This window comes from Engystomops pustulosus, chromosome 8 (assembly GCF_040894005.1).
Source record: "Engystomops pustulosus chromosome 8, aEngPut4.maternal, whole genome shotgun sequence".
Taxonomy (NCBI): domain Eukaryota; kingdom Metazoa; phylum Chordata; class Amphibia; order Anura; family Leptodactylidae; genus Engystomops; species Engystomops pustulosus.
In genome coordinates, this window is record NC_092418.1 from 30,583,816 (window position 1) to 30,602,528 (window position 18,713).

The 18,713-nt window shown below is 44.8% G+C and overlaps 1 protein-coding gene across 1 annotated transcript in view; it reads left to right on the forward strand.

Moving 5' to 3' along the window:
- The first annotated feature begins 11,578 nt into the window (after window positions 1-11,578).
- The window catches only part of LMTK2 (lemur tyrosine kinase 2), a 43,834-nt gene continuing 36,699 nt past the window's right edge, over window positions 11,579-18,713 (forward strand). The window contains exon 1 of the mRNA XM_072120508.1: window positions 11,579-11,982. Within this exon, the coding sequence (XP_071976609.1) occupies window positions 11,886-11,982 (97 nt within the window). The 5' untranslated portion in view covers window positions 11,579-11,885. The remainder of the gene's footprint in view (window positions 11,983-18,713) is intronic.

Here is an 18,713-nt window from a genome sequence, read left to right on the forward strand (position 1 = left end):
TAGGACTGAGCCCGGGATTTAACTTTCAAATTGTATCGCAAGACAATGCACTTACATGCACCCTGAAGAAGAAGGTGAACTCCATCGGACCTGAGCGGGGAAGCGACACATGCAGGATATCGGGCGCACAATCTTAGTGAATCGCGGCAGAGTGGATTATTGTCGGACTTTAGGTGAACTCCAGCGGAAACATAAGTAAATGTGCCCCTTTGTCTATGACACTGACACACAAACCTGTATTTTTAGTTTTTATTAGATTTGTACTTTAACTTTTCACTGCTGTAATTGAGAATAGACTATATGACCCTACATAATCTTAGTGATGGGAAAACCAGTTTAGGGATCATGCCAACAGTTTGTGCAGCTACACATTTGCTGACTCGGGTGCCGTGAGCATCAGACAATTGGCTTCTGAGCTGATTGCTAATGCCATTTCCGACTGACCTAGTGACACAGACTCTCCACAGACTTGCTCTCTATAATACTGCCGTATCCAGACAGTGCAGATCAGGTGACGGATGATACTGTCTGGACAAGGCTTGATCTCTACACATATCCTACGCTCTGTCCCTAAACAGTTCTGCCACCTGCTGCAAGGGCTCTTACAGGGTCTTGCCTTTATTGTTTTCTATGAACGGTGATGAGCAGCTTAAAAACACAGAGTTATGTGCTCGAGATAACCGGGATTTCCCAAAAATTATCTAGGGTTTCCAAGTATATCTAAAAGCCTGACATGTGCTGCACCAGAAGGGTAACTTGGCCATAACTGGAAACAATGGGGCACATTTACTTATCCATCCGCTGGGGTTCACCGAAAGTGCATTGTGCGACGATCATGCCCTGTGCCGCGATTCACTAAGATCGTGCACCCGATATCCTGCATGTGTCGCTTCCCTGCTCAGGACCAGCAGAGTTCACCATCTTTTTAGTGGTGCATCTAAGTGCTTGGGCTTGCGACACAATTTAAAAAGTAAAATCCTGCGCTCAGTCCGAATCAGTCGGAACGTCCGACGGCACGCCCCCTAAATTGTGTCGCATGGAAGCCAGCGCAGCTGCACCGAAAAGCGATCTCGTGCAACACAATCCCAGCGCAGACACCTGTTAAATACCTGTCCAAGCCGTGCAATCCCTGAAACAGACGCAGAGTCAGACGAAAGTGCAATACGCAACACTACGTAAATGAGCCCCAATGTGTAATACACAAACAAAAAGACAATAATTTCTACTACTTTGTATATAGATTGTAACTGTTTGTAAACATTCTAAATTACAAAACTTGTGTATGTGTTTCCATAGTAACAGACTACAAACAAATCATATGTAGTCTGATAAGCTAGAAAGAACAGACATATAATTAGCAATACATCAGACTGCACAGACTTTGCTTGTAGTCTACTGCCAAAAGGCAAATAATAATACTTTTAATTTAGACTTTAATCATTATTCATATTAGATTCTATACCCTTCTTGCTAATATATTCCAAATATTGACATATATGTAACATACAAATAGGTCTTCAATATCAGATTCTTGGGTGTCTGACATTCAGCATAGCATATGAGAAACATGGTTTTAGCCAATCTAGCTGCAGGGTGTTTATACAAGGAACATATACTGTATATATAAGTCTATATTTTTAACTCTATGCTTCAGTTCATGAGAGATTACATACTACATTTGCAGCTTATCGCAGCAATAAAAGCTATATAGTTGGCCACATTCACTAAGCGCTGGTAAGCCGTATCACATCTTCCTGCCAAGTCACGCAGACAGGATAGAGCTAAGCATCAGCAAACATGGACGATGCACAATAATGCAGCTGCTCGTGAGTTAATGACACATATTGTCCCATCCTGAGAGAGTTAACAGAGAGGAAGAGGATTACAGAAAGGAAGCTTAAAATTATAGGCCGTGGCCATGTGATTAAAGGACATAACATGCTAATATACATTTGTAATTCCTGGGTGCACATAAACGTACAGATAAAATAAAAAGGGGGTAATGCACAAAGTCTATTACCATAAAAAGAACTAATACTAATAGAATGTGCTCACATCAACAGTATTTGTGCAATTCTTGATCCTTTAATGCGAGTCTTCCATTTTCCCAAACATTATTATCTGTGGACAGCACTTTGTAGAGAAACGCACAGTGATTCCAACACATTGGGGCTCATTTACTAAGGGTCCGAAAGCCGCACTTTTGTTGGGTTTCCCGAATATTTCCGGGATTTTGGCACACGTAATCGGATTTTCACGGTTTTCACACAACAGAAATCGGGGGGCGTGGCCGTCAAACAACCCAACGGATTCTGAAAAAACGTGGAATTTAAAAAAAAAATTGTGTCGCAAGATCAGCACTTACATGCACCAGGAAGAAGAAGGTGAACTCCGGCGGACCTCAGCGCAGCAGTGACACATGCAGGATATCGGGCGCACAACCTTAGTGAATACGGGCAGAGCTGAATCAGCGCCGGACAACGCGCCGCAGGATTGCGACTTGACCGGGTAAGTAAATGTGCCACACTGTCCATTATGCTGTGTCTGAGATTCCCCTTTTAATCCGTATGCAAATAAGGCAGTTGGTGTACCCAGGGCGTGTGCTCAGCACCCAGAGCAATGTTATTCCTGCACAGACCACTCCATTGAATAAACAGGAGATTTGTCTTTTTAGGAGCATGTGGTTGGCACTGGAAAAAGAAGGAAGTGATTAAGGCAGGAATACTCCGGGTACTGAGGACATGCCCTGAGTGCTCCAACTCCCTCATTAGCATAAAATAAATTACATAATGGACAAATAATAAGGGTATATTGGAAAGCACAGTGGTTTTTTTTAGAACATGTTGCCGGAGATTATAACACATGGTGGAGGTAGTAGATAGAGATGAGCGGGCCCGTAGTTTCAGTTCGGGTTTGGTGTTCAAATAGACTGGCCATAGCTTGTAGCAAGGGGCATCAATTTGCCACATCGGCTGTTCAGCTGACAATCCAGCAATGGGTCCGGGTTGCGCAGCCGAACCCAACACCAAACTTCAACTATAGGTCTGATCATGTCTACTCTCTGATGACGAATTGTATCGCCTCCATTGCTTTCCTAATATATTTAGCATTGTGTTACATGAAATTCTAAAGGAAATACAGAAAGTGTTTTTTTCTATATACGACTTGCAAAGATGCTTAATTTTCCTTATTAAAAGGAGGGTTTCCAATTTATAATATATTTAATAGGGCTCTCAAAGGAGTCATAACGGAGTAAAACAGTCCTTACTGCTCCCCTTTTGTTACCAATACTTCCGGTCTCCACTGCACTGCACTTCTTTGGTGTCTCCCATGATTAACTAGAAACATTAGGGGAGGCTGCTCAGCCAATCGCAGGCTGTGGTGGCTCATCACGTGACCAGTGATTGGCTGAGTGCCCTACTGCTTCCTATGACACCAAGAGACACTGAGGAAGTGCAGTGCAGTGGGGACTGGTAGTGCTGGACAGACATAAGAAGTTAGTATTGTTTTATTGTTTATTGTTGGTCCAATAGAAATTCATAGTAGAACAAGGTTGTAGAGATAGAACTTTGGTTTTAACATAAAAATTTTTGGCACTATATAAAGATGTCAAACTTCGGAGATGCCTTTCCCAATCTTCAACTTTAATAATGTCACGGGTGCCCCCGCGATCCAACCGTGCTCCGCGATGTGGTGCCCCTGCTCGCCCGGACTTACCTCTCCTGGCTCCTGCTTGGCTCCAGTTCCGACTAGGCCGCGCACACGCGTCACCACTCACTAGGGCACGCGCCAGCTCTTTTGGATTTAAAGGGCCAGCGTTCCTCTAATTGGCTCTGGCTAATCCGGCTTCCCTTTATAATCCGGCACCTCCCTTCATTCTCTGCCAGATCTGAAAGTCATTCCACTGAAGAGAAAGCCTCCTGTGCGGTTCCAGGTGCCTCCGTGTTTCCTGTGTTCCTTTAGTATTCCTGTGGTCCTGTGTTACTGTGGCATTCCTGTGGTGGATTCTGTGTTCCTGTGGCGTTCCTGTATTCCTGTGGTGGTCCTGTATCCCGATGGCCAACCCGAGGTCCTGCCTACCCAAAGTCCTGCCTACCCTGCTTCCCTACCTTGGCTGCCACCGCGGGACTAATCGCACCCGTGGAACGAACTGGTGGCACCCGCCACAGCAAGACCATTTGATTTTGGTCCCGGGTTGGGGCTAGTACCATCATCTCCCGCGGTGGTCAAGGGAGTCCACAGACATTAGCCCCAAGAGACTCCCCCACACCTCTGTGCGTGACACATAAATATTAAAAAATAACTTCTATTTGAACAGGCGATGTGTACAGGTCTGTTTTGTATCAAAAATCAAAAAGTTTGTAAGTCCAATAAAATAAAAAATGTTCTCTTTTTTTTTTTTTTTTTTTTTTTTTGCAGTATTCTGTTTTTAAGGCTTCGCCAGCATTAAATATTGCAGAGCTTACAGATGCTTTTATGTAAGGTTGGAGGCGCTAAATATAAATGCCTCTGTCAGATTGTCATGGAAACGGGATGACTAAGGTTCACGGCCAGTGTACGAGAATATCAAACTCATGATGAGGAAAAGATGAAATGATGGACTCCCACATCCTGCAGGTCCCTGAGGGTGAGAGACACTTGTGTAACAGCTCCATTGTCTCCCATACAGAATATCAGATACTCCGGGGGATAGTAGGATGGTTACTGCCCCACCACTTATATTTATAGGTCATACAACCAATTTTAACCACAGTATACAAGAATTGACCTTCACCTTTAACCATAGATATGAATAATTTACTGCTTTCCACCAGCAGTGACTTGTTCTGCTTACATTGGGTGTACTTAAAGAGAAGCTGTCACCAGCTTTTACATCACTTACCTACCAGCCACCTCAGGTACGGTGTGAAATATCCTTTCTAGAATTTCCTCTTTTATGTTATAATTCACCTGTTTACCTATAAAGAAAAAACTGCCTCCAAAATTCATATGCAAATTACCTGAGAAGAGTCACTTTAGCCTGAGTTGAGTCACTTGAGGAAGGGGGGTGTCACTGCAGACATCCCTATCTTGGGCTCCAAAGCAGCTAAAATCACCATATAAAAGATGAGAATCTTATCATTCAGATCGTATCAGTGTAAACTGGTGGTCTGTGGGAATCTCATATACCACAAGGGTGATGTTTGCTTCGTATATCCCTATGTTTCGGTTGTGCTACATGGTGACCACATACATAATTTTTTTACAATAACACCCTGCTAAGGGCTGACACTAGACTCTGATACTCATATATCTGTAAGGCTACATGCACACTGCCATTGCCCGCCGTACCGTAGCACGGCGGGCACACGGCAGCGCGGGGGGAGAGGAGGAGGAGCCCCTCTCCATAGGAACTTATAGCGCACGGCGCCTTAACACGGGAAATGATAGGACATGTCCTATCTTTTCCAGGGCTACGGAGCGGTATGGTGAAAAAAAATCAAGTCTGAAAAAACCCATTGATCATAATGGGGCAGATTTACTTACCCGGTCCAGCCGGCGCCGATGCACCACAATACGATCGCGTGCGCCAAAATCCTGGGGCAAAATTCGGGAAACTCAACAAAAATGCACGATGCGGTCCCTTAGTAAATGAGCCCCAATGGGTCAGAGTGCAATGCAAGTTCTGCACATCAAAAGCTTGCACAGAACACGCATGTGAAAAACGCAAGTATGGAAGGGGCCTAAAGCAACTTGTGAGATAATTGCGCACATAGAATTAATGGCGCTACCAGGGGGTATATTATGTGGAAGGTCTAAAAGCCAGCACATTGGGAGAATGGTGGTAAAGAATGCGAAGAAGCAAAGATATGACTATTCCTGTAGGTCTAGCGGAGTGGCGGCTTTTTGTTCGGTGCTAAGAAAGTAATGGCTGAGCAATGACTGAGCCTACAACGTTGATAGGTGGCGGCAAAACTCACGTCAAGTCCAGTCGAAAAGGTCAAATTCAAATAGAAAATCCATAACTAGTAAAATAATGACATATCCATGTGCATTGTATATACTTATTGGCCCAGATATACTAAAGCCCCTGCGCCAGTTTTCGGACTTTCCATGTTCTTTTTAGTGCAAACTTCTTGCACATGTATTTAAGAAGTGGCCGAGACACAATATAGTGTCCAACAGAATTGTGTCACATGCCCTATTTCCTATTTCCAGGAAATTGACGGGTCTTTGTGCTATATGCCTTGGAGAAAGCTTGTATTGTTGCCCTGTGCTTGTGTATTGACTTCCCGTTGTGACCCCGGACCTGTTCCTCTTTACGCTCCTCCGCTGCCAGCCCTGACCTTCTGCTTAGCCTCTGAACCTGCCTTCCGTTTCTGTACCTCGCCTTGGCTGCCCCTCCAGACAAAGTCACACCTGTGGAACGACCTGGTGGTACCACGCCGCAGCAAGTCCAACCCACTTTGCAGTGGGTTCTGGTGAAAACCGGGTGCCACTTAGACTCCGGTCCCATGTGTTGGCTTACGTCATCATCCGCGGTGGTCCAGGGGGTCCACTACTCCTGAATCCTGACAACATTCATACACTAAAGTGCACATTTATGCACTGATATATACATATATACACTTACACAGATCTGTCCCTGTAGCTGATGACCACATGGGGGAGTGTAATTAGGGATGAGAGATCCCTAGTCCTGTTCTGCTGTCCGTTCTCTCTCCCCCAATATTTCTTTTCTGAGCTGCCGATTCATGCAGTGAACTGTGGAAGATGTGACCTGTTGTATGCATATTATACAATACAATGTGCAGTATAATATGTATATAATGGTGCACATCGTCTTTCTTTAGTGTGTCAGGTTGGATGCCGGGGCCCTCTGACACTGAGGGCCCCATAACAGCGTCTATGGTTGCTACCGCTATAGTCGTGCCCCTGGTATGGGGGAATAGAAAACAGCAAACTAAGCTACACGTCAGCAGTCACAGCATTATAGACACATTTACCTCTTTTTCTATAGACTAACACTTAATTAATGTTTCTTTTGCTCTTAATCTTTATCAGATAAAAGTTGATATGAATTATCACTGCCAAAGAGAAATCCTCAAGTTCCTTGGCTTTAAAAATACGTTGAAATATGACACATAAGACATATGACATATGAGCTGAAGGAAAAAGGAGAACACATGAGAATAAATAGATCTCACACACCAGTGGCCCAAGTCCAGCTACAATCCTGGAATATAAATGATCATAGGGGTCTATCCCTTTACTCATTCATTTATTACCAGTCTTTTGAATAGGTGATAACTGTTTGTGGGAAAATCTTTTTGAGGCCTTGGAACATATAGGGGGAAATTCATTATGTCTTCTCCATCAGTTTTGTGGCAGAGAAGGCAAATAAATCTCCCCCTTATAAGTCTCTTTCTTAGGTCATCCCGGCGTGTCAAGGCTATGAAAGACAAGCCCTGAGATCAAGATGAAGAAGTGCGTAGGAGAGTATTTTCAGTGTTTTTTTTTCTACTGGTTGATTTCCTCTAAGAACTTGCATTGATTTGAATGTAGCCATGTGCCTTCTGCTACAAAAAAAATTACTTTTTTCCACCCTCCCAAAAAGTTGCCAAATTTAAAAAAAAAATGCATGTACTCAAAAACTTTAAAATCTTTCCAATAAACACTTTACAATTCTTGTGGACATCCGTCCATAGACTAACCTCAATGTATACACATATATTCTTCCTACATATTATCTATTGCCCATTGCAACCAATAACTTTTGTGCCATCCAGCTGAATTCAAGAATGGGTCTGTGTATAAGGCCGGTGAAACACGTGGCGTTTTTGGTGCATTTTTTTTTCATTGGGTTTTTGCATCCTTGAAAAACACATTGGGGCACATTTACTAAGGGTCCGAATCACGTTTTTCCGATGAGTTTTCCGAATTTTACCGTTTTGCGCTGAATTGGATTACGATTGGATTGTGTCGCATCGGCGCCAGCTTGCATGCGACGAAAAACGGGGGACATGGCCGTCGAAAAATCCGACGGATTCGGAAAAATCGCGCTATTTAAAAAAATAATGTTGCTCGACACACACATGCACCAGGAAGAGGATGGTGAACTCCGCCGGACCTCGGTGCAGCAGCGACACCTGGTGGACATTGGGGAGCACAACCTTAGTGAGTCGCAGGAAGACCCAAATCCTCGTCGGAGAACGCGCCGCTGGGTCGCGACAGGACCGAGTAAGTAAATGTGCCCCATTATGTTTGCATATTGGCTTTTTCAATGGGTTTTAGATTAAAGTGTCTTAACCTGGCAGTTTCTCTCCTGCGTTTTTTTTGGTCTGCGTTTTTGAGGTGCGTGTTCATTGTGCTTTTCAAAGCGGTTGCACAAACAGCAGGGAGAACAAGATAACTGCATTTTTACAAATTCCAAGAGACACTTGCCTGCAATTACCGCACTTCAAGCGTTGCGTTTTTAAAAAACGCAAGCAAACATTTGAATAACGCATGCACGTTTTCAATGCGTTTGAAATCGCAACAAACGCGACAAAGATGCCATGTGTGTCAACGGCCTAAGGACGGCAGTAATCACATCCCATTCTATTACTACTCGTGACTGCGTATAAGGACAGATCCCCTGATTATTGCCGGCTAAGGTGTTTTTAAAAAAATAAATAGATTCCTATTTATATAACAACCTGCCTATTGTGTACAGTACACACTGACTGGGTGGGGTGCAGTGTATTATTGAAAGGAGAACACAGCGTCAGCCACTGTTGGTATTCATCAGATTCCACAAGCAGCTCAATAAAACAAATAAAAGGTCAAATAAGTAACTAATTTCAGTAACATATTATTTAAATATGGCTCATGATAAATGTGTCTATGTATACGGATTAAAGCTGGCAACACACTATAGATGTGACTTCTCCATGTACATGCATGCTCGGACCAGAGGTGCTTTCATATTTACTATATTCTCCCCAATCAGGACCCGCACTTCTTCCAGTATCAGGCAGGATGTCAAATGTGGATATGGTGCATTTTAAATGGAGGCCCTATATAAAGTTGTGTGAGGACAGATAAGTGTACTTTACCGTGTGTGTTTAGGATGGGGTCCTTGTGAGCCAAAAATGTGCTGTAACTAGTTTGTGGCCATCAAAAAAATTTGGAGGTATTTAGTTAAGACGTTTAGGATGATGGCACACGTGGCGTTTTGAATGTGGTTTGGGCCAGTTTTTAAGCAGTCCATCAAAAACCGCATCCGTTAGGGTGAAGACACACGTGGCGTTTTTAGGCCGTTTATGGGCTGTTTTTAGTTAGTGCTTTTTAACTAAAAACAGCCCATAAACGGCCTAAAAACGCCACATGTGTCTTCACCCTTATGGTGATGTCACACATGGCGCTTTTAGGCCGTTTTGGGCCGTTTTTAGTTACTGTGTTTTTCCGATCGTAAAAAACGGCCCAAAAATGGCATGTGTGACATCACCCTTAAAAAACGCATGTATTTTTTAAAAACGCATGTATTTTTTAAAAACGCATGCATTTTTTGAAAACGCATGCAGTTTTTGACCAGTTTGAATTAAGATAATTGGACAAACCTGTCAAAAATGCATGCGTTTTTTACGAACTGAAAACGCACTCACTAACTAAAAACATCCCAAAAACGGCCTAAAAATGCCACGTGTGTCTTCACCCTTAGGGTGATGTCACACATGGCGGTTTTAGGCCGTTTTTAGTTATTGCGTTTTCCGATCGTAAAAAACGCATGCGTTTTTTACAATCTGATAACACACTAACTAAAAACGGCCCAAAAATGCCATGTGTGACATCACCCTTGAAAAACGCATGCATTTTTTTGAAATGCATGCGTTTTTGACCAGTTGCAATTAAGATAATTGGTCAAACCTGTCAAAAACAGATGCGTTTTCAAATAACGCATGCGTTTTTTGACGGACTGCTTAAAAAGGGGCCAAAAACGTGTTCAAAATGTCACGTGTGCCATCACCCTTACCTGTAAGTGCATCAGTCATTCACTCATATGTCACATCCTAAAAGCCTATGGGCAGGGGTGCACCAGCCATGAGGCCCTGCAGCCACATGGGGGGCAGTATTATGGGCAAAGTCACCTGCTACGGATGTAAGACACTGCATGGAGAACCCACTTACTAAAAAAACTAACCTTATATATAACTATGGGATGGGGCAGAGGAGGCAGTTTAGGTTCACCCCTTCCTTTGGGTACATTACAGGGCAGGTTCATTCCCATGATATGTACATCTATATACCTACATTACTTGGATAATATCTGGCGATACAGAAGGTGACATTTTTGGATTTATAATAAAACACACAAGGCCTTAAAGGGCACCTACCACCACGAATCTACCTATAAAGGTAGATCGGGTGGTAGGTGGATGTATGGGACGTGAGGATAGCCCTTTTTAGAGCTAATCCTCACGTCCCCGCTAGCCTAGCATAAACTTTATTGCCCTAATATGTTAATTTAATTAAGCGGCTACCGGGGCGTGGAGTAGCCGGATACGAGGCTACACGGCGCGGCTACTCCACGCCCCAGTAGCTGCTTTCCCCCGCCTACCCTGTGATCTTCGGCGCGCAGCTCCTGGCAGCTGCGCGCCCTCGTCCGAGAAGCCGGAGTTCTGCGCATGCGCAGTAACTCCGGCCAAGATGCGCGATCTCGGGAACGAGGCCGGAGTTACTGCGCATGCGCAGAACTCCGGCTTCTCGGACGAGGGCGCGCAGCTGCCAGGAGCTGCACGCCGAAGATCACAGGGTAGGCGGGGGAAAGCAGCTACTGGGGCGTGGAGTAGCCGCGCCGTGTAGCCTCGTGTCCGGCTACTCCACGCCCCGGTAGCCGCTTAAGTAAATTAACATATTAGGGCAATAAAGTTTATGCTAGGCTAGCGGGGACGTGAGGATTAGCTCTAAAAAGGGCTATCCTCACGTCCCATACATCCACCTACCACCCGATCTACCTTTATAGGTAGATTCGTGGTGGTAGGTTCCCTTTAATCACTTCATGGTCCGGTTGTGGTCACGTTACACTTGTGTTCCCTGACCCAACACTGGCGCACGAGGAGTGTGGCACGGCCAGTATTTTTCCAGTGAAACACGTGCAATCAGTAACCAGCACCCGCAACATTTGCGGAACGTGTGACCTCCCCCCCCCCCAGGCTGCGGCCACACACGGTGTTTACTTTGCATTTTGAAACGCAATACATCAGCGAAGAAAAGGATATTTGACTAATTACATTGTTGTTAACATTTGCGTTTAAAAAACTAAACCATTAATGTAAGCGGTAACATCTTGTTAACATTACGTTTTGTAAAAGCAAATGTTAACAACAATGTAATTAGGTATAACTCCTCTTCTCCAACTACGTGTGGACGCAGCCTCAAATTGTTAACAATAAAAAAAAAAAATCGCATGACTGTGTCGCAGCCACAGCCCCGTTCTCACTACATGCGTCTTCCCTGCTAATGACGTCACCGCACTCACCTTGACAGGCCAGCTCCGCCCCTTAGCCGCGATTGGCCGGGACATTACAGACTCTTCACTACGATTGGACGCCAGATTTGCCAATCGGAAGAGGAGTTTTTGCTCCCGCCTTAGGCCGCGGTGAAGTCAGGGAACATGGCGGCTGCTGTGTGGTGAAGCTGCCTAGGAAACTGCGGCGGTGTCCGGGCTCCGCGGCCTGCTGAACTATGAGGCTTCCGTACGTGACTAGGCCCGAGGCGAGGCTCCGGAGGACTCTGGGTGATAGCGGCGGACGGCAGTGAGGAGCGGAGGCGGTGTGTGAGGGTCGGGCGCCGGGTCACTGCCGAGACCCCCCTTTACTTACTGAGGGACGCCGTGTTTAAGCAGCTGCGGGCCTAGCGGAGCCATGCTACGTGCGGGGGGCAGCGCTCCGGGCCTCGGGCTCCTGCTCCTCCTGACTGTGGGGCGAGGACTGGCGGCGCCACTTCCTGAAACAGGTGCAGGTAAGTGACACATGTATATAGTCATGTATAGGGGCAAAGCTGTCACTGCAGGATCACCCCTACACCACCCTGACACTTAGGAGCCCCTCTACAAGTTGGATTACACTGCCCCTACACCCAGGATCACCCCCTCCTCCATCCTGACACCTAGGATCCCCTTTACATGTACAATTACACTGCCCCTACACCCAGGATCACCCCACCCCCACATGTAGAATCACCCCTCCTCAATCCTGACACCTAGGATCACCTCTACATGTAGAATTACTCTGCCCATACACCTAGGATCACCCCCTCCTCCATCCTGACACCTAGGAGTCCCTCTAGATGTACAATTACACTGCCTCTACACCTAGGATCACCCCCTTTACACCTAGCATCCCCCTCCCCCATCCTGACACCTAGGATCCCCTCTACATGTAGAATTACACTGCCCCTACACCTAGGATCACCCTGACACCTAGGAGCCCCTCTACATGTAGGATTACACTGTCCCTACACCCAGGATCACCCCCTTTACACCTAGCATCCCCCTCCCCCATCCTGACACCTAGGAGCCCCTCTACATGTAGGATCACCCCACCTCCACATGTAGGACCCCCTTTACATCTAGGATCCCCTTTACATTTAGGATCCCTCCCCCCCCATACTGACACCTAGGATCTCCTCTACATGTAGGATCACACTGACCCTACATGAAAGACCACCACACCATCCCCACATGTAGGACCACCTATACACCTTGCATCACCGCCTTCCCCATCCTAACACCTAGGATCCCCTCTACATGTAGGATCCCTCCCATTTCCCACCCAACACTTAGATCTCATACTAAATCTGGCACCCAATTCCATGTCCAGGCATTAAGAATTGGGCATTTTGTATATTAATCTTCATGGTTGCCATATACAGGTTACTGGGCAGCTAGATCATTGATCTGACTGGACATGTCTATTAGATCTGGCAGATGTCGTCAGTTGAGATTTGGTGGAGATGATCGGCGGCAGATTTGTCTGACAGCCACTTATCCCTAGGCTGCGGTAATATAAGGGGGCATTTGGTTGTGCTTGCGTATCTCAAAGGGGTTTTCTAGGGAAATTACGGGAATCTACTATCATGATAAAGCAGGGACACATACTCATAGATTCAGGCACTGGGACTGTGGGGGAAGGAAGTGCTGAGGCAGCAGGCCTGAGGGTAAAGCAGTGTAATAGCCTGTGAAGCCAGTGCACCACCCTAGAGTCCTTCTGACTCATTGGCATAATTTTAGAAGTTGTTTTTAGGATGGAGACCATGGATAACAGATATAAGAAGACACAGTCACGGTGCCTGGATCTATTAGTAACTGTCCCCTCCGGAGCTGCGCAGTCGCAGGCCTGCTGTTCTGCGCATGTGTACACGGCAGGCTTTGCGGACGAGTGCGCGCAGCTCCCTGTAGCTGCTTCCCGAAGACTTCTGGTAGGAGGATCAAAGAGGCTACCGGGGAGTGGAGTAGCCGCACCGTGTAACCTCAGCTCCGGCTACTCCACACAATCTGCATGTTAGGGAATTAAAAGTTATAAAAAGATTACGAGGACGTGAGAATTGGCTATTAAAAGGCTTATCCTCACGTCCTGTAGATGCACCTACCACCCGATCTACCTTTATAGGTAGGTCTGTGGTGGTAGGTTTTATTTAACACATAATTAAAAGCTGATGATGGGGTGCTTTCTTATGACCTAAGCAGTCAGGTCCTTGCATATCTTTACTTTCTGGTGTCTTCTATTCGCAAAATGTAGTTTCCTTGCCTGATCATTGGTACAAATCACTTTCTCCCCTAGGGCTTAATAAAGTTGTATCGATTTAATGCTCGTTGATATTTAGTTGATCAATGGATGTGGTGGGCGCCCCTGTGCGCAGGGGTTGACTCAATGGCATTTGCAGGGGTTCCCTGTATGGTAATAGACTTCAGGAAGTAAGCACCAGTTAGCATTGTGCAGTGTTGGATCAGGGGCAACAGAAGGGTCAGTGAGGGCTTTTTAGCCAAAACCCCATAGAATGGAAAACCCTAATAAACTCGTTTTTTGTGTTTTTTTGCAGTATGTCAGAATATATAATCCTCTGTGGCGGCTGCGGACTTTGAACTTTAGATTTAAAAGGCTTCAGTGTATATTAATAGTTATATATTAATAGTTCTAGAATAGACAATAAGTGTTTGTATTAGGTGGGGGACAGCAACCACTGTGACCCCCACAAATTAACAGAAAAGGTATAGTTTGAGTAGAGAACCTGTCACCTCCCCTGCCGTGTCTGGTTAGACACGGCAGGGTCGTGTTTATATTTATAATATTCCTTCTAACGTTGTTCTCTTATTTCTTTTGGAAATAAAAGAACAAATTTACTCCTGATTGCCCCCATCCTTTGATGTGAAAGGTGATGACAGGTACCAATACAGCCAGTGGTCAGTGTATCTATACAGTAATACGAGGGGCTGCGAAATGTTATTGGGAAAAGATTCTTCATAGTTCCAATTTTTAAATTGCATCGATCAGAAATGCCGGTACCGGCGCGGGCCTTTGTATAGAATGGCTGTTAAAGGGATTGTCCGTGGCAAGGAAAAACCTGTCTGCTTTCCTTTAGAAACGGCGCCACTTTTGTCCACAAATATTTCTAACTTCTATGCACCTCAATAGAGCAGAGCTGTTATGCCAGACACAGCCAGTGGTCAGGCGCTGCTTGTAGTAGAATTTCTTGTCCATTATGACAAATTCTCTGAAGAAATGTGACCTCTGCAATGGCACAGAAGAAAGGCCAATATTTGAGTTAATGAAAACTACATTGAAATGGAGATCCTCAGTTATCAGTTTAAGTTTCTATATTTGACGATAGTCACTCTTGTTCCCCCGTGTTGTTCTTTGTTACGAGTGTAAGTGATCTGATAAGCGCAGCAGGTAGGACACGTTCTCTGTACTGCACACACAGAAAGGTTTTATAGATTGTGCGCTGCACTTGGCTGTCCTCGTCCTGAACTCCTCTTACCTGGAAGTGCCATGAGGAAGGGTCTAGTTTATTCTGGAATGGTGGATCAAACTTTGCCCATTATATATCATCTGCTATTTTGTTCTCATTGTATACCGTGAAAAAACCCCTGTACAGACTCCTTTCTCATTAATGGAATAGTAGGTGGTGTACGGTGTTACCTCCCCATTTAGTTGTATTGGAGCGGTAGAATTAGCCGAGCAAATGACATGGCTTTCTCTGACCGTTCCCATAGACATTGTGGGTAAGGTATGACTTAAATACTTTGGACCAACCTTTTAAAGTGTCACTGAGGACACAGATACTGTTGAAAGAAAGGGAAAGTCAGATTGTTGTAGCATCCCTGCAGGGACCCCTGAACGGAAAGGGTCCAGACCAGGAGCTCCAATTGCTCCAATGATGATCCAACCCTTAAAGGACATCCGATGGTAGATATATAGAACTTGCATGCTCGGTCTGTAATGCAGGTTCTTTAACTGTTCTTTATAAGTTCTGCAGGAAGTGTACAATAAGCTCAAATACATTTAAAAAAATTTGCAGGTTAGATGGTGGGGCTCATGCTGACATCACCTGTGAGCTCCTCGGTGTTGCTTTCTCTTAATTTATGCTCACCCCACTCTAATAGTATTGCTGGCCGGGGCTTGGAGAGTGTGTGGTGGGAGCAGGCGGTACTATTACAGTGCAAGGTGTGCATGAATTAAGAGACGGCAACACTGATAGGCGCTCAGGTGATGTCAGCCTCAGCGCATGCAGCTAATCCTGTACTTGCTAAGAGCAGTTCCAGGACCTGCATTACAGACCGAGCATGTCAGTTTTTACACATGGTAGATGTCCTTTAACCCCTTACCGACATGTGACTTAATGGTATGTCACATGTCAGCTGCGGGTGTATGGAGAGGGCTCAGGGGCTGATCACTCTCCATACAAGGCGGGCGTTTGCTGCATATTGGAGCACGCGCCCACTGGAAGAACCCGCAATCGTTCCTAGCACTTATTGCGGTTGTTAATCCTTCAATTGCATTTAAAAGCTGGTGACACGTGAGTGCCGCCATATTGGCATAGATCGTTTCTCCCCGTGGAGTCATCGGGAAGCTGCGATTTGTTACCATGACAGCCCCGAGGCGGCCTTGTTTTGAAAAATAGTAACAAAAAAAATAGAAATTCAAATCGCCTCCCTTTCCTAGAACTGATATAAACCGTAAGAATCTTATTCATATTAGGTATCACCGAGTCCCAAAATGCCCAATCTATCAAAATATAATACATTATTCCCAGTGTTTAACCTTGTAACGAAAACCTTATAGCGTTCAAAGTCGAAAATGCCACTACTTTGCTATTTTGCAAAATATAAAAAAAATTCTTGAAAAAGTGGTCAAAAGTCTATACTATACACTGTAGTATGAAAGTTATTAGCACCATATTTTTTTTTATTTTTTTGTACAGGAGTTTTTAATTTTTGGAGGAAAACACAGTAAAGACCGAAAGAATAAGGTTGACTTGTCATTTGAGGCGCTCAGTGAAAGCCGTAAAATCCAAGCCCAAAAGAAAATGGCGCAAATGCATTTTTTTTTCACCAATTTCACTGCATTTGGAATTTTTTTCCCTCTACTTCCTAGTCCACAGCATGGAATATTAAATACTATGAAGTGCAATTTGTTACGCAGAAAGCAAGCCCTCACACAGCTCTTTACATAGAAAAATATAAAAGTTATGGATTTTTTGAAGGTGGGGAGTGAAAAATGAAAACACAAAAATCAAAAAGGGCCCGGTTGTTAAGGGGTTAAGACTATGGCTGGAGGCCTTGAGTCCTGTCTACCTCTGCGCTTGGGATATAGTGCACTCTGTGTTGGCCCGCAGGCTGGGTGTCACTTCTGGTACCAATGCCATAGGTTCACCCCCAGTGTTCTCTGCCCGGGAATTGCTTTGATTTACTAAAGGTCTTGGTGGAAGTGCTGTGCTCAATGCATTGAGTTTCCTTCTTTTTAATGCGTCTCTAGTAAAACTGTCACTATGTTCTGCCCTGTTGAAAGAAATTTGGGACCTTCATTGGGTTTTTGTCCGCAGCCATCAGATCCTCCATGTGTGAATGAGGGTCTCTGTGTCTCGGGCCTCTCATTCTGAGGTCACCTATAATTGTTACATTGTCTCTCCTCTATCACAAGGGAAAACAATGCAGTAGATTGCCTGCCTTACACCCTTCCTCTGTCTCCTGCATGTAGTGCACCAGGTCCCGGAGGGATGGCAGGATTTATCTCAATACAGAATTTACTGCGTTGGAATCCAAACCATGTGATGTATTTTCATAGAAGGGAAACAATTTCAGAATACTGGAGATTCATGTGCCCGACCCCTATGCAGCCTACGGGATGTGCTGTGTAATGATCTCAGTACATGACCGAAAATGGATGATCTTAAATGATATGTGTAGATATAAATTGTAAAGGAAATCTACCTTCAAAATCAAACATAAAAAACCAGAGGCACTTATTCATAGTTCCAGGCACCGGGTTGTAATCTTATTTGTTATCCATGGCCTCCTCCCTTCTAAAATCAACTTTTAATATTATGTGAATGAGCTTGAAGGGCTCTGTGTTGTTACCAGAGCCCCTCAGTGCTGTAGCTTCACAGGCTGTTAGAATAAGCAGAAAATGTCTCCTCCTCCTTCTCTCTCCTTCCTCCCTCTGCCTGTGAAATCCAGATGCAGCAGCAGTGCATTTAGTTGACGCACCGTTAACTTTCCCATTTGCATCAGTTTGGGGAACTCTATCTGTGATGTCGGCTTTAGTGGGAAAGAATGGACTCCTTGCATCATAGAGCGATAAGATGCAAGGAATCTCATCACCGGCAGAGTGATCAGCCTGTAACACTAGACTTTGTACCCTCTGTGAACACGATCATGATAGTGCGTGGGTGCCTTTACTGGCACAGAAAAGATGCAAGCATTATCCCGTACCTATAGGTAACTGAAGACTTAATGAAGGTGTGAACTTTGTCCCTCTCTGTATGGCATGTAACAAGTTTTGTATTGTGTGAGTAAAATATTTCCAGATCTCATTGACGTTAGGGCACAGAGCTGCTGTAGTTTTGTTGAAGCTGTTGTGTATTGGAGGTAGTGCAGCATTGTGTCCCCATCTTAATGCAGCATCTTATTTCTTAAATTTTGGGGCATGGGAAGAAGAGTGAAGAAATCAGGTGATACTTTTTTGAGGTAAACTGAGTATATTTGATGGTGAGCTTTCGAGAATACTTGTTCGCTTCGTCAGACATGATGTTAGCCGAGAACTAGTATTCTTGAAAACTTACCATCAAATATACTCAGTTTGCCTCGAATAGGTATCACCTGATTTCTTCCCTCTTCTTCTGCTCTCCATGGCTAACACGGTACAAATCTACACTACTAGGGTCCCGGGAAAACATCTACAGCTCATTCATAGTTATTGTTGGAGGACCACACATAAAACACAGCGTCAGGGACCCATGTACTATTGGGGGTTTCTTCTCATGGTTTGTAGATGACCCTAAACATTAAGTATACAACCTAAAAACTCTGAGGGACATGTGCCATCCGCCTGTTTTAGTCCTGCTCATTTGTATCATTAGGATGTTGATGGTTGTAAGGAGTTGGAGTGAATTGCCTCTGACTGTAGGGACCTGAGCTGTTCCTTCTTCTCGTGGCCACTAATAGCCTCAGAGGGTTCTATAGGATTGTAAAG